The sequence below is a fragment of the Mobula hypostoma genome, chromosome 11 (genome assembly GCF_963921235.1).
Source record: "Mobula hypostoma chromosome 11, sMobHyp1.1, whole genome shotgun sequence".
Classification (NCBI taxonomy): domain Eukaryota; kingdom Metazoa; phylum Chordata; class Chondrichthyes; order Myliobatiformes; family Myliobatidae; genus Mobula; species Mobula hypostoma.
Genome location: NC_086107.1, coordinates 107,038,113 through 107,053,664, shown reverse-complemented (window position 1 = coordinate 107,053,664; position 15,552 = coordinate 107,038,113). Strand labels below are relative to the sequence as shown.

The following is a 15,552-nucleotide window of genomic DNA, read 5'->3' as shown; positions in this document are numbered from 1 at the left end:
GGAGCTTTTTACAACCTTTACATACCAGATGGTGAGGCAGCCATTTTGAGATTTGCTGGAGATTGTGTGTAGCAGGGTCAATTGGCTGAATGGCCCACACCAGCTTCGAGTTCTTACCCCTAGGTGGGAGATCAATTCTCACCCCATCTGTGATGAAGTAGATGATGCTCAGGGCAGACCACGCATTTCATTCCTCATTGCTGGGGAAGTCGAGGATTCAGAACCAATGACAAAAAAGGAACAGTGATACACTTCCAAGGAGGGACGATGTTGGAGAGGAACCCACGAGAGGTGGTGATGCCCTGACTCCCCTGTCTTTGCCTTTCTTGGTAGTAGTCATAGGTTTGCCTGTTGTGGTCAGTATGGCATAGATAAGAAACTGCACTGCATTTTGTAGATCGGGGTCCCCAACCTTTGTCGCACCGCAATGCGGTTTAATATTGTCAATATTCATGCGGACCAGCCGACCGGTGGGCGAGTTGTTCAAGTAGGGTGAAAATCACCTCAGTATGTCTTTAACAGTAAGGGTTGCCAACTTTCTCACTCCCAAACAAGGGACAAAAGTAGCAGTCAAATCCTGGTACACTTGTGTTTACCGCAAATGAGACTGACATGACCATGAAGCCTTACGCGGGCACCTGTGCGCATGTGTGATGTGTGACGTGCGCATGCGCGTACGTGCCGATTTTTTTCCCACAAATCGGTTTTGGCTTAATCTTCCCGACTATACTGTACATACATTATTTCTTCTTTATATAGGCTGTGTGTTTATCATATCATGCTTGCTTTTACTATATGTTAGTGTTATTTTTGGATTTATGTGTTATTTGGTATGATTTGGTGGGTTATTGTTTGGGTCTAGGAACACTCAAAAATTTTTCCCATATAAATTAATGGTAATTGCTTCTTCGCTTTACGCCATTTCGGCACGAAAGGTTTCTAGGAATGCTTTTCCTTAACGGGGGAAATACAGGACAAGGGCGGTCCCGTATGGGACAAACCAATTTAGCCCGATATACGGGATGTCCCGGCAAACGCGGAACAGTTGGCAACCCTGTGTTCAAGTTCAACAGTGCGTGACAGGGAATGAGGAAAGGTGCAGCTGACTCATATCGTTTCCTCATGGACCGGTAGCACATGCTTTGCGGCCCGGTGGTTGGGGACCGCTGTTGTAGACGGAAGTGAAGGTACTGAATGTTTAGGGTAACAATCAAGCGGGCTTCCTTGTCCTGGATCTTAAAGATGAAAAATTATCTTTATTTGTCACATATATATTGGAATATCAAAACCTCCAATGAAAATGCCATTTCCATCAAGTCAAATATTGCACTGGTCAGCACACGAGTGTCGCCACGCTTCCAGCATCGACGTAGCATGCCCACAACTCACTAACCCTAACCATATGATGGAATGTGGGAGGGAATCAGAGTACCCAGAGGAAATCCAGGCAGTCGCGGGGAGAACATACAAACTCCTTATAGGCGGTGGTGGGAATTGAACTCCTGACTGATGAAATCTGGAGCTGTGAAGCGATACATTAACTGCTATGCTGCCATTGCCATCGTCAAGCCTCTTGGGTGTTGGTAGAACTGTACCCATCTGGGTAAAGGGAGAATATTCCATTGCACTCATGACATGCCTCACACATGGTGGGCAGGCTTTGAGAAGTCATCCCCACCGGGGTAACCCCATGACCCATCCCTACATTCGATCCCAAAATTAATGAATCATCTTGAAATACCTCATTTAAGATACACACAAAATGCTGAAGGAACTCAACAGGTCAGGCAGCATTTAGGGAAATGAATAAACAGTCTATGTTTCGGGCCGCCTCCCTTCTTCAGGACTGAAATGGAAGGGGGAAGATGCTAGAATAAGAAGGTGTGGTAGGGGAAGGAGACTAGCTGGAAGGCAATGGGTGAATCCAGGTGGGTGGGAAAGGTCAAGGGCTGGAGAAGAAGGAATCTGATAGGAGAGGAGAGTGGACCATAGGAGAAAGGGACCCAGGGGGAAGTGATAGGCAGGTGAGAGGAGGTAAAAGGCCAGAGTGTGGAATAGAAGAAGAGGGGAGCGGAGGAAAAAAATTACCGGAAGGAGAGATTGAAATTCATGCCATCAGAAAGGAGGTTACCTGGATGGAATATAAAATGCTGCTCCTGTGGCCTGAGAGTACCCCCATCTTGGCACAAGGGGAGGTCAGAACGGGAACGGGGATGGGAATGAGAATTAAAATGCTTGGCCATCAGGAAGCCCCGTTTTTGGCGAATGGAGCAGAGGTGCTTGATGAAGTGGGCCCTGCAGTTTACGACGGGTCTCACCAGTGTAGAGGAGATGGCATCGGGAGCACCAGGCACAATAAGTGACCCCAGCAGATTGGCAGGTGGAGTGTTTTCTCACTTGGAAGGACAGTTTAGGGCCCTGAATGGAAGTGAGGGAGGAGGTGAATGGGCAGGTGTAGCACTTTAGACACCTCAGGGGTAAGTATTTTCTTTTTTATTCTGGTGTTTTACCCCTTCCTTTTCAGTTCTGAAGAAGGGTCTCAGCCCGAAACATCGACTATTTATTCATTTCCGTAGATACCGCCTGACCTGCTGAGTTCCTCCAGCATTTTGTCTTTGTTGCTCTGGATTTCCAGCAGAATTTCTCGTGTTTATCATTTAAAATATATAATTTCAAATAATCATAGTAAGGCCTTCTGTCGTATACACGGGATAAGATATTAAAGAGGAAGACGAACACAAAATGCTGGACGAACTCAGCAGATCAGGCTAATTATTCCGCTCCATAGATGCTGCCTGACCTGCTGAGTTCCTACAGAATTCTGTGCGTGTGTCGCTCAAGATTTCCAGCATCCGCAGACTCTCTTCTGTCATAAGAAATTCAACTTCCTTTTCACATCTCTATCCCAACATATCTGTGGCTTTAATTCTCCATCCCATACCTCTCCGATCTCTCTGACTTTAGCATCTGACTGTGTCCCTGCAAAGCCTAATATAGGCTCAGGGAACAACTCTTCTAATGAAGCACAATAAAGCCCCGAGGACTTAACATTGAATTCAATAACGTTAGGTAATCTGCCTTTCCAGTTAATAGGGCCAGATCTGATGAAAAGCCAACACTTACTGCTTTCTTCCCCCTCCATGGATGCCTCCGCAGCTGCAGACTTCCGGAACTTTCTGTTTTTATTTCCAATTTACAGCAACTGTAGCTTCTGAATATCCCAGCTTCAATTGTTGTCCATGGATATTGTCTCTCTATTTTTGATTTCAAACATCTCCTCCACATCAGTGGCCACTTTATTAGGTACACTTGTACATCTGCCCATCAGTACAAATATCTAATCAACCAATCGTGTGGCTGCAACTCAATGCATAAAAGCACGCAGACATGGTCATGAGGTTCAGTTGGTGTTCAGACCAAATATCAGAATGGGTAAGAAATGTGATTTGAGTGACTTTGACCGGGGAAACGATCTTGCTGCCAGTCAGGGTGGTTTGAGTATCTGAGAAACTGCTGATCTCCTGGGATTTTCATGCACAACAGTCTCTAGAGTTTGCAGAGAATGGTGCGAAAAACGAAAAAAATACATTCGGTGAGCGGATTGGAGACAGGCTAACCCTTATAGATATCAATGGATCTGGGGTTGAGAGGGTGAACAGCTTTAAGTTCCTCGGCATAAACATCGCCAAGGACCTCACGTGGTCTGTACATACCAGCTGCGTGGTGAAAAAGGCACAACAGCACCTCTTTCACCTCAGTTGGTTGAAGAAGTTTGGTATGAGTCCCCAAATTCTAAGGACTTTCTACTGTGGCATAATTGAGAGCATCCTGACTGGCTGCATCACTGCCCGGTATGGGAACTGTACTTCCCTCAATCGCAGGACTCTGCAGAGAGTGGTGCGGACAGCCCAGCGCATCTGTAGATGTGAACTTCCCACTATTCAGGACATTTACAAAGACAGGTGTGTAAAAAGGGCCCAAAGGATCATTGGTGACCTGAGTCACCCCAACCACAAACTGTTCCAACTGCTACCACCCAGGAAATAGCACTGCAGCATTAAAGCCAGGATCAACAGGCTCCGGGACGGTTTCTTCCACCAGGCCATCAGACTGATTAACATGCTGACGCAACTGTATTTCTATGTTATATTGACTATCCTGTTATACATTTGAATGGAGACGTAACGTGTACGTGAAGGATGTAAGTAATAAAGTCAATTCAATTTAATTCAAATACAATTCAATTCAGTTCTGTGGGTGAAAATGCCTGGTCAATGAGAGAGATCAAAGGAGAATGATCAGACTCGTTCAAGCTGACAGGAAGGTGACAGTAACTCAGATAACCATGTGTTACAACAGTGATGTACAGAAGAGCATCTCTGAATGCACAACACATTGAACCTTGAAGTGGATGGGCTACAGCAGCAGAAGATCATGAACGTACAATCTGTGGCCACTTTATTAGGTATAGGTAGCTAATAATGTGGCCATTGAGTGTATTTACACCTTCTCCAGATGTATCAGCTACAATTAACATACCTTCACATCCCACCACCAACACCACATGTGTCATTTAGTCTCTCCACCACATCATAGACCTTCCCTTTATTCTCCCCACCCCTAACCCCCACCTCAACACCTTGTCTGCAACTGAAAAAAACGTTTGATAGTTAATGATTCTTAGTTCCATTGGAAGGCCTGTCCTCTGTGCTTTCTCCCTCCACAGATGCTGCCGGATCTGCTGAGTATTTCCAACCTTTTCTTGCTGGGTTCATTCCCCTGGTTCTGTGCTAATGGTTCATGCAGGAAAAGTTCACTTATTTCTCCCTGTTTCTCATTGAACAGGAAACTTTAAAGGGTTATGTAAGCAGATTGACCACTTCCCGGAAGACGCAGATTATGAAGCAGATGCAGCTGAATACTTCTTACGTAAGTTTGCCTCCTTTCGTGTTTCTGACCATTTCATCGTGTTTCTGATTTCATTGTGTTTCTGATTTCCTCGTATTTCTGACCGTTTCAATGTGTTTCTGATTTCGTGTTTCTGATTTTGACCCATTTCTGACTATTTCATTGTGCTTTTGATTTCATCGTGCTTCTGATTTCATCATGTTTCTGATTTCATCGGATTTCTGATTATTTCATTGTGTTTCTGATTTCATCAGATTTCGGACTATTTCAACGTGTTTCTGATTTCATCGTATTTCTGATTTCATCAGATTTCTGATTATTTCATCATGTTTCTGATTTCATCGGATTTCTGACTATTTCAACGTGTTTCTGATTTCATCGTATTTCTGATTTCATCATGTTTCTGATTTCATCAGATTTCTGACTATTTCAACGTGTTTCTGATTTCATCAGATTTCTGACTATTTCATTGGATTTCTGATTTCATCATGCTTCTGATTTCACTCAGAAATGTACTGTCTATAAGGTATCTCAGGCTTCCAGATTACTAACACAAATAACCAACCTCGGTTTCCAATATAATATCCATTTTGATGGCAGTCAACTCTCCCCTAATGGCATTATGTAGTGCAATCATGTATTTGTAGTGCGATTGTATATTAACCATTAGATGTATGGTGGTGGTCGTCCTTGCTGTCCGACGAGGACAGGGGACCTGTGCGGGAGAGTTTTTGAAGTGGAAAAGCTGTTGCACTGGGGCTGTTCACTCTCTCGACCTCAGAAGTCAGGGTTTAGTGGTATGAACAAGCATCACAAACTGGGGTCTTCCTTGGTTGCAGTGGAGGAACATGACATCTTCTGTGGCTCGTCATGCCCTTCGCTCTCCATGGAGTGTAATAGTCCCACCTTCCTGGCCATTGGACCTCACTGTAGATCTCATCCGCCCAGTCCGCCAGATCTAACCTTGCATGCTGGGACAGGCATGTCCCTATCTCACCGGAGTATGAGGCCACCACCTACTCTCACCTGGTCCAGCCCACCTGTCAAAGCGGTGTACCGGGTTGGGGCCGCTATCACATGCACATACTTGGAGTCACAGTTGAGAGCTTAGTGAATGGTACAGACTGAAGGTGAGTGAGCTGTCCCAGACTGGACACGATCAGCCCTTTCACCAGAGGTGCTGGACACCCTGTATGGTGGACACTTATTAACCCTGCAAAGTAATGGACTTTATAACTACACGGGTTTTAAATGGAATTGAGGGAGACTTACAATAGGCAAGAGAGAAAGAAAAGGTCCTTCCCATAGAGTCATAAAATAGGCATACAGGTCCTTCGGCCCACTGAACCCATGCTAGCCACTGTGTACTCATCTATACTAATCAATACTGATACTGTCCGCTTCTTGGTGAGAGCTAACCACTAGTTAAACATCTGGCCATTAGCCAAAGGCCAACCGTGTGGGTTGGGAGCTCATAAAGGCTGGAGAAATGCATTGATAAACAGATGGGATCCCAATCCCCGAATGGAATTGTAGCCAAAAGGTGGCACATAGGCATTGTCCTGTCTGCCCCAGCTTGCACTCCTGGTCGTAGTCAGGCCCACGGATGCCTGCCATCTCAAATGTTGCTCTTTCAGTGCTCCTCTGATTCCTCCTCCTCCTCCTCCTACCCCCACCCACTCACAGCCCTTGTAGAGGACACCCAGATTGGTACTGGACAGCGAGGAAGGTTTTCAAAACTTGCAGTGAGATCTGGACCAGCTGGAAAAATGTGCTCGGAAGGTGGTGAGAGTGTGAATCGGGATGCCAGTGGAAGTTGTGAATGTTGGTTTGATTTCAACATTTAAGAGAAGTTTGGATGGGAGAGGTATGGTCCGGTGCTGGTCATCGGGACTAGGCAAAATAATAGTTTGACATGAACTAAATGGGCCGAATGGCCTGTTTTGGTGCTGTAGTGCTCTATGACTCAAACCATCCCCAACAGAAGATGAAGCAAACCTTTACCAAAGTGATCCCTCTGTGTCAAACAGTTGTGGGTTCAAATCTTTCCCCCATATACTCTCATCTGGAATCGGAATCTAAGGAATACTATACAGACCATTCCTTTCATCATGTAGATTGTGGGATCATTCCATCCTCAAGAACTAACCCAACCCAAATGCCGATAAATCCAAACATGGCTCAGGAGCATCGTGTAGAGAATGATGAAGTCCTATTGTGAATGAGCATGGCTTTGGTGAAACCACATTTGGTCTTTATACTTAAGGAAGGACAAGCTGACCTTAGTGAAAACTTACAAGACTGATACCTAGGTTGTCCGTACAGGTCATTTTGTCACGTCAGCACAACAAAGGAAAAGAACAACAGAATGCAGAATATAGTCTTACACTTGCTGTGCAGTCAGACGATAGATGCAAGGTAACACACAAAATGCTGGAGGAACTCAGTAGGTCAGGCAGCATCCATGGAGAGGAATAAACGGTTGACGTTTTGGACTGCGACCCTTCATCAGGACTGGAACGGAAGGGGGGAAGATGCCAGAATAAAAAGTGGGGGGGGGAGGGGAAGGAGGACCAGCTGGAAGGTGATGGGTGAAGCCAGGTGGGTGGGAAAGGTCAGGGTCTGGAGAGGAAGGAATCTGATTGGAGAGGAGAGTGGAGGAAGGGAAGAAGGAGGGGCACCAGGCACATGAGAAGAGGTAAGAGGCCAGAGCGAGGAGGGGGAGGGAGTTTTTTTTAACCGGAAAGAAGCCAAGTGGGTGGTAAAAGAAAAGATGAAGAAGGAATCTGATACTCCCCTACTGTGGTTCAAAGTATGGAGTTCGAAGTAAAAAGTATAGGAAACTTTCTCTGCACAAAATGCTGGGGAAACTCAGCAGGCCAGGCAGCATCTCTCCCCCCATCCCCTCTCCTCCCCCCTCTCCTCTTCTCCCCCTTCTCCCCTTCCCCTCCCCTCTCCCCCTTCTACCCCTCTCCCCACCCCTCCCCCCTCTCCCCTCTCTCTCCCCCCTCCCCCCCCGTCCTCTCCTCCCCACCTTCGTCAGAACCGGAAAGGAAGGGGGAAGAAGCTAAAATAAGAAGGTTGGAGAGGGGAAGGAGTACAAGCTAGCAGGGCATAGGTGAGAGGGAAGGGGGGTGGGTGGGGAAGGAGAGATGAAGTGAGAAGCTGGGAGTATTTTTATTTATTGGGAGATAGCATGGAATATATCCCAAATCCTTCCGGCCCTTTGAGTCACGCCACCCAGTAATCCCCAAAGTAATTCTAGTGTAATCATAGGACAATTTGCAATAACCAATTGACCTAGCAATCAGTAGGTCTTTGGACTGTGGGAGGATACTGGAGCACCCAGGGAGAATGTACAAACATCTTACAGGCAGCAACGGGAATTGAACCCAGGTCTCCTGTATTGTAAGGTGTCGTGCTAACCACTATATTACCATCCCGCCCAATCATAGGTGGAAAATAGAAAGATAAAGGGCTGAAGAAGAGGGAATCTGATAGGAGAGGAGAGTGGACCATGGGAGAAAAGGAAGTGGGGGGCACCAGAAGGGAATGATAGGCAAGTGATGAGAAGAGAAGGTAAGAGCGGAGCTGGTATGGGGAATGGAAAAACAGAGAAGGAGGAGGAAGAGAAATGATCCAAAGACAGAGAAATCGATGTTAGGTTGGAGGCAAAAGTGCTAGGATTGTGAGATGCAACCACAGGGTATGCCCCGCAGGTCTTCAATCAGTGCTTCATTTCAGTGTTGGGCAACAGAGATAGCATTCATCAGAAAAGCCCTAACACTCAGGAAAGAGCTACTTGCCTTGGAGGGGATAAAGCTCAGATTCACCAGACCAATACCAGCACATGAAGAGTTAAATGAGGAAGCTTGAAGTGATTGACCTCCACAGAAGACTGAGCAATGATCTTATCGAATGGTCCAAGGATTCAATGGGATGAGTCTCGTAAACCACCTCTTCAATGAATGAGAGTGGCCATTCAAAACCAAAGGACACAACTTCAGAACTAGATCCAGGCTGGGAGAAAAGTAAGCATCTTCACACGTCAGGGGTGGGACTCTGACTGTAGTCAGAGCAGTCAACTGGAGCTCTTTACACAACACTGGAAGTGTCCAGTGGACGAGGTATCACCTGTGGATGGAGAAGCAAAGATAACACGGCTCAATTACCAGAGGTCCTTGACCTTAAACATTGCCTGTTTCACTCTCCACAGATGCTGCCCGGCAGGCTGAGTATTTCCAAGATTTTCTGCTTCCAGCATCTGCAGTACATTGGCTTGGGCTCTGAGGCACTCATTGGGCAAGAGCGTTGGAAATTACAGGGCAAGGACAGGTTAACTGAAGTGAGCTAGTGGTCCATATGAAAGGTACAACAGCAAATGGCCTCCTCCTGGCCCAGCGTCTAGATAAGCCGCAGGCTAGGAATCTATTGTCCCACCTGCGCCCGGTTACCTGGTGGAGTCAATGTAGAGAGGAAGTGTGAGGATGTGATGTGGTCTACACCGGGGACAACATTTGATTGAATAACACACGTCTGGCATGCCCACGATTGAATTTCAAGATAGATAGACAATCGAGGAGGTTCAGTTACCTCACTCACCACAAGGAATCAGCTCTTTCGACTGCTGTTAGTGAGAGTGCTTGTCTCAAGGCCAACCATTGCTGTTTGTTCTGGACTATCTGACAACAAAACACTCAATGTGTCCCAACACTTGGCACACAGCCCCAGCCCACACGGGATTCATGCTGGAGTGTTACGAGTGTCTGATGGCTCTGGGCCTATACTCACTAAAGTTCAGAAGAATGAGTGGGGGGAAGGAATCAAATATTGTAAGGCCTAGATAGAGTGGATGTGGAGAAGATGTTTCCTGTAGTGGGGGGAGCCTAGAACCAGAGGGCACAGTCTCAGAATAGAAGAAGGTCCCTTGAGGACAGAGATGAGGAGGAATTTCTTTAGCCAGAGGCTGGTGAATCTGTGCAATTCATTGCCACAGACAGCTGTGGAGGCCAAATCATTTTGGGTATATTTAAAGTGGAGGTTGATAGGTTCTTGATTAGTAAAGGTGTCAAAGGTTACTGGGAGAATACAGGAGAATGGGGTTGAGAGGGATAATAAATCAGCCATTACTGAATGGTGGAGCAGACTTGATGGGCCAAATGGCCTAATTCTTCTTCTATGTCAGTGATCTATGGTCTTATGGTCTTATGGTTACAGCCAAAGCAGAACTGAACTGAATTTCCATTCTGGCCAGCTTAACAACTCAAGTTGTCACCTGAATACACCATTACTTGAACAGACAGCACACTTGGGGGCTGTCCGTCCCTTCATTGCCGTGCTAGGTCCTTGAACAAGCTGTTTAATTCACCCGTCTACCTGCCCTTCCCCACCGTCCTGAAAATTTTGTCCTCTTTTTCATCCAAGTCACTTTAAGAAGCTCCTGTTGAAGCTGAAAGTGAAAATCATGAGGAAAATTTTCAGACATTAACAATAAAATCAGAAGATGCTGGGAGCACTCGGTAGATCGGACAGCATCTCTGGCAGGAGAAACAGAGTCAATGATTCATCGGAACCAGGAAACAAGATTCCGAGACCTGAGACATTCATTCCGTAGTCCTTATTGAACCCTCTTCTATGTGCCGTGGGGCGGCATGACAGTGCCGCGGTTAGCGTAACACTGTTACAGCGCCAGCGTGTTAAATCAGGGTTCAAAACCTGCCACTGCCTGTAAGGAATTTGTACATTCTCCCCATGACAGCCTGGGTTTCCTACGGGTGCTCCGGTTTCCTCCCACATTCCAAGGACCTGCAGGTTGTGGGCTTGCTATGTTGGGGCCGGAAGTATGGGACACCCGCACCACAATCCTCATTGGTTTGCTTTGACGCAAACAATGCATTCCGCTGAATGTTCGCTCGTTCAATATCTGCCCTGTCATATGACGTGAGCGATCATGGTCTCTCCGTGACCGTGATTGCTCTTGGCAAATTTTTCTACAGAAGCGGTTTGCCTTTGCCGCCTCCTGGGCAGTGACTTTACAAGACGGGTGACCCCAGCCATGGCCAATGCTCTTCAGAGAATGTCTGCCTGGCGTTAGTGGCTGCATAACCAGGATTTGTGATACAACCATCCACCACCTGCTCCCATGGCTTTGCGTGACCTGAGCAGGGGGCTAAGCATGTGCTGCACCTTACCCAAGAGTGACCTGCAGGCTAGTGGATGGAAGGAGAGCCTTACGCCTCCTTTGGTAGGGTCATATCTCCACCCCGCCACCCTACCACTGTATGTACCTGTGACAAATAAAGCTATTCTGAATCTTTATCTTTCCCTGTCACTTCAGACAGTGCATTCCAGATCACAGGCTCTGACTGGGTGATGAAAACCGCTGTCCTCAGTCGTTGTAGTAGTCCAAAGGTTCAAAGGTCAATTTTATTGTCAAAGTATGCATGTACAATACAACTCTGATATTTGTCTTCTCCAGATAGCCATTATATACAGAAAGACCATGGGAGTTGATGAAAGAAAGGACATCAACTCCCCCTCAACTGGCATGAAAAAGCAGAGAAACAAAGCTCGCAGACCTCAAAATCCCCCACTCCCTCAGCCGCAGAAGAAGTGACAATAACAATCCCCGGCTCCCTCACCAGCAGAGAAAAAAATAAGTGACAATAACAATCCTCAATCCCTCACTTGCACAAAAGAACAGGGACAGTAGTATCAAATCCCCCAACCCTCCCTCTTACACACAAAAAGTTAACAGATCACCCACCCGCCAATTGGCCACAAGAAAGAAAACACCAAAAAACTGAAGGAGAAACAATAGTTGTACCCTGACAATGCTCATTAGTTATGTTCAACTCTCCTCCAAAAATTTCAACTGCTCCAGCACAGAATCAAGACCGAGGTCAACAAGGCTAGCTTACCTCTTGCCGCACCCGAGATTGGGGGCGAACTCAGAACGTAAACAAGCGAGGGAGTCTGCAGATGCTGGAAATCCAGAGCAATACAGACAAAATGCTGGAGGAACTCAGCAGGTCAGGCAGCGTGTATGGAAATGAATAAACAGTTGGCGTTTCGGGCCGAGACCCAGGATACCACCATATACCCCACTTTCAGGTAGTTCCTCATAGCACCCAAAGCTATGTTTGGACTATAATGTGAAAATATGTCAGGCGTTATACCGGGGGCAATGTCAGAGGTAGGCTTTTTACACAGAGAGTAGTGGGTACATGGAACCCAGGGTGGTGAGAGAGACAGATACATTAGGGGTATTCAAGAGACTCTGAGATATCTTGTCATGTGAAGAGCGTTTGATGGCTCTAGGCCTCTATTCGCTAGAATTCAGTAGAAAGATGGTGACCTAATTGGAAGCTATCGAATGTTGAAAGGCCTTGATAGAGCGGATGTGGAGAGGATGTTTCCCAGGGTGTGAGAGTCTAGGACTAGAGAACAGGGCCTCAGAATAGAGGGGTGCCCTTTTAGAACAGAGATGAGGAAGAATTTCTTTAGCCAAAGAGTGGTGAATCTGTGGAGTTGGTTGCCACAGATGGCTGTGGAGGCCAAGTGTCTATGTATATTTAAGGCAGAGATTGATAGATTCTTGATTAGACAGGGCATGAAGGGATACAGAGAGAAGGCAGGAGACTGGGGTTGAAAGGAAAAGTGGATCAGCCACGATGAAATGACAGAGCAGACTCCGGCCTAATTCTGTTCCTATATTTTATGGTCTTATGATATTATAAGCACATGGATGAAAGAAAACTGAAGGGCTATGTGGGGAGGGAAGGGTCAGTGCACAATACACCTCCATGGGTGGTGATAGAGGCAGATACCTTAGGGATATTCAACAGACTCTTATAAAGGCACACGGATGATAGAAAAATGGAGGGCTATGTAGGAGGGAAGGGTTAGATTGATCTTAGAGTAGGCCAAAGGGTCAGGACAACATTGTGGGCTGAAGGGCCTGTACTGTTCTATGTGGGAATGATTAGCAATTTTTACTGCATTACAGCATTGAAGGCCTACAGAATACACACACAGAAACAGGCGGCCATCGGTCTGTGCCAGCTTGTTCTGCTATTCAACCTCCTCTTCGCTGATCAGCACCCCCAGCTCAGTTCACCCGGGATCCCTGAGTACACTTCCTTCCTTGTTAATGACCTGATGATAAAAATAAGCCTTAAAGAATAGCTTCGTTGACTTTATTTGACACACGTACGTCGAAACATACCGTGAAATGCGTCATTCTGCATCAAATCGAATCAGCATAGATTAAACTAGGCAGCCTGCAAGTGACCACGCGCTCCTGCCCCACACAGCAATGCACAACGTGCTATTCCTAACTTTGGACTGTGGGAGGAAACCAGAGCACCCGGAGAAAACCCACGCATTCACAGGGAGAACGTGCAAACTCCTTACGGGCAGCATCGGGAATTGAACCCCGATCAGTGAAAGCTGGTGCCGCAAATCGATGAAATCAGGATGTATATTACCTTTCCGGGGGGAGGAAGTTCTAGATTTCCATGGAAACCCACACCCCGCACCGCCCGGTTTTACCTCCTCTCCAAGGTGACAAAATGGAGTCCAGGTAGGGAGATACCAGTTCGGTGGGACAGGAACAGGCAGAAACTATGGGTCTACTGGGACAGTCAGGCTTGTGTATCTTGGGGAGGAAGTAAAACCGAGCAGTGCAGGGTGTGGGTTTCCACGGATGCTGCCCAACCTGCTGAGTTCCTCCAGCATGTTGTGAGTATTGCTTTGATCCCAGCATCTGCAGATTATTTTGTGTTCTAGATTTCCACTCCATTCCTCCTGCTTTGAGAGCCTTTTGACATCACCCAGAACTGCCCAGGCTCCCATATTGATATAAGTTCCTAATCAGATTACCCTCAACCTCAACAGAGGAAAATGTTTCTCTTTATCCACCTTATTAGATCCTTTTAATACTGTAATACTCACTTAGTACACCTTTGACTCATTCCTTCCAACGGAACATGAACCGAGCATGGGTAGACTGTTACCTTACCATATAAGATTATTAAGGGATTGGACACGCTAGAGGCAGGAAACATGTTCCCGATGTTGGGGGAGTCCAGAACCAGAGGCCACAGTTTAAGAATAAGGGGTAGACAATTTGGAACGGAGTTGAGGAAAAACTTTTTCACACAGAGGGTTGTGGTTCTGTGGAATGCTCTGTCTCAGAGGGCAGTGGAGGCCAATTCTCTGGATTCTTTCAAGAAAGAGTTAGATAGAGCTCTTAAAGATAGTGGAGTCAAGGGATATGGGGAGAAAGCAGGAAAAGGGTACTGATTGTGGATGATCAGCCATGATCACTGTGAATGGTGGTGCTGGCTCGAAGGGCCGAATGACCTAATCCTGCACCTATTGTCTATTGTCTTACTGCTCTGGATGGCCCACTCTGCATTCAGGACTGAGGACCGTGCTCAGCCCTGCTGATGTCCAACCCCAGCCAGTTTCCATTTCCAGCACTCACAAAGGGTGGGAGAAACCCTACCAGCTCACCTCTACACGCAGTCAGTAATACTGCTCCGCCCCGGTAAGTTAGCCTCTTGAAATCCCTGATCCCAGCTTGGAGATCGGTCTATCCCACGGGAGGTTCCATCCCTGGGTGCTGTGTGATGTCACCATGGGCACAACTACCACGTGGCGCTCCGCATCAGAAGTGCGAGTTTATAACGTTTACTTTTACAACTAAATCCGGCCTCACCTCCCAGCACAGTAGCGTAACGTTACTACCATATCACCAACCTGCGTTCAATTCCTGCCATTGTCTGTCAGGGGATTGAATATTTAGGATGGTGGCGAATATCGGTAACTCAGGTTGAGGCATTTCATGTTGCGGTTTTCACTGAGTTTGGTGTTTTGGGAAACACCAGCAACTGCGCACTGAGGACGTCACCTCGACTGGAGATGAAACATCTGCAAGCCAATTGCCAGGTTTGGCTAACACCACAATATCAGGTTGTATACTCTCCCCTTAACCATGTGGGTTTACTTCAAGTTCTCCTCTTTCCTTCCACACTCCAAGGACGTACAAGTTAGTAGGTTAATTGGTAAGCAGGCAGCACAGGCTTGCTAGGCTGAAGGGCCGATTAATGTGCTGAATCTCTGAATAAAGATACAAATAAAATCCCTGCTCCTTAATCCTCTGCGGGTCGTTGCACAGGAGCACGTGGCTACAAAGGCAGGAGGAGACCTTGTGGGGGGGGGGGAAGCACAGTGATGAGTTTGGTAGAGGTGCTGCCCCATAGCACTGGGGATCCAAGTTCAATCCTGGCCTCTTATACTATCTGTGTGGAGTTCGCATGTTCTCCGTTTGTGTGGATTCCTCCCAGGTGCTCTCTGGTTTCCTCCCACATCCCAGAGGAGAGCAGTATGGTCGTAGGTTAGTTGGTGCACAAGAGATTGTGCAGAAGCTGGAAATCTAAAGCACCGCACACACAAAATGCTGGAGGAACTCAGCGAGTCAGGCAGCATCTATGGAGGGGAATAAACAGCCGATGTATTGGGCCATTACCCTTCACCAGGACTGGAAATGGAAGGGACAGAAGCCAGAATAAGAAGGTTAATTGATTGCTGTATCTTGCCCATAGCAGGTGAGTAACAAAAGGGAATTTGTGCTCATTA

The 15,552-nt window shown here is 46.8% G+C and overlaps 1 protein-coding gene across 1 annotated transcript in view; it reads left to right on the top strand.

The window, feature by feature from the left end:
* LOC134354085 (voltage-dependent calcium channel gamma-2 subunit) overlaps window positions 1–15,552 on the top strand; it is a 209,391-nt gene that overhangs the window by 140,513 nt on the left and 53,326 nt on the right. The window contains exon 2 of the mRNA XM_063062832.1: window positions 4,846–4,929. Within this exon, the coding sequence (XP_062918902.1) occupies window positions 4,846–4,929 (84 nt within the window). The remainder of the gene's footprint in view (window positions 1–4,845; window positions 4,930–15,552) is intronic.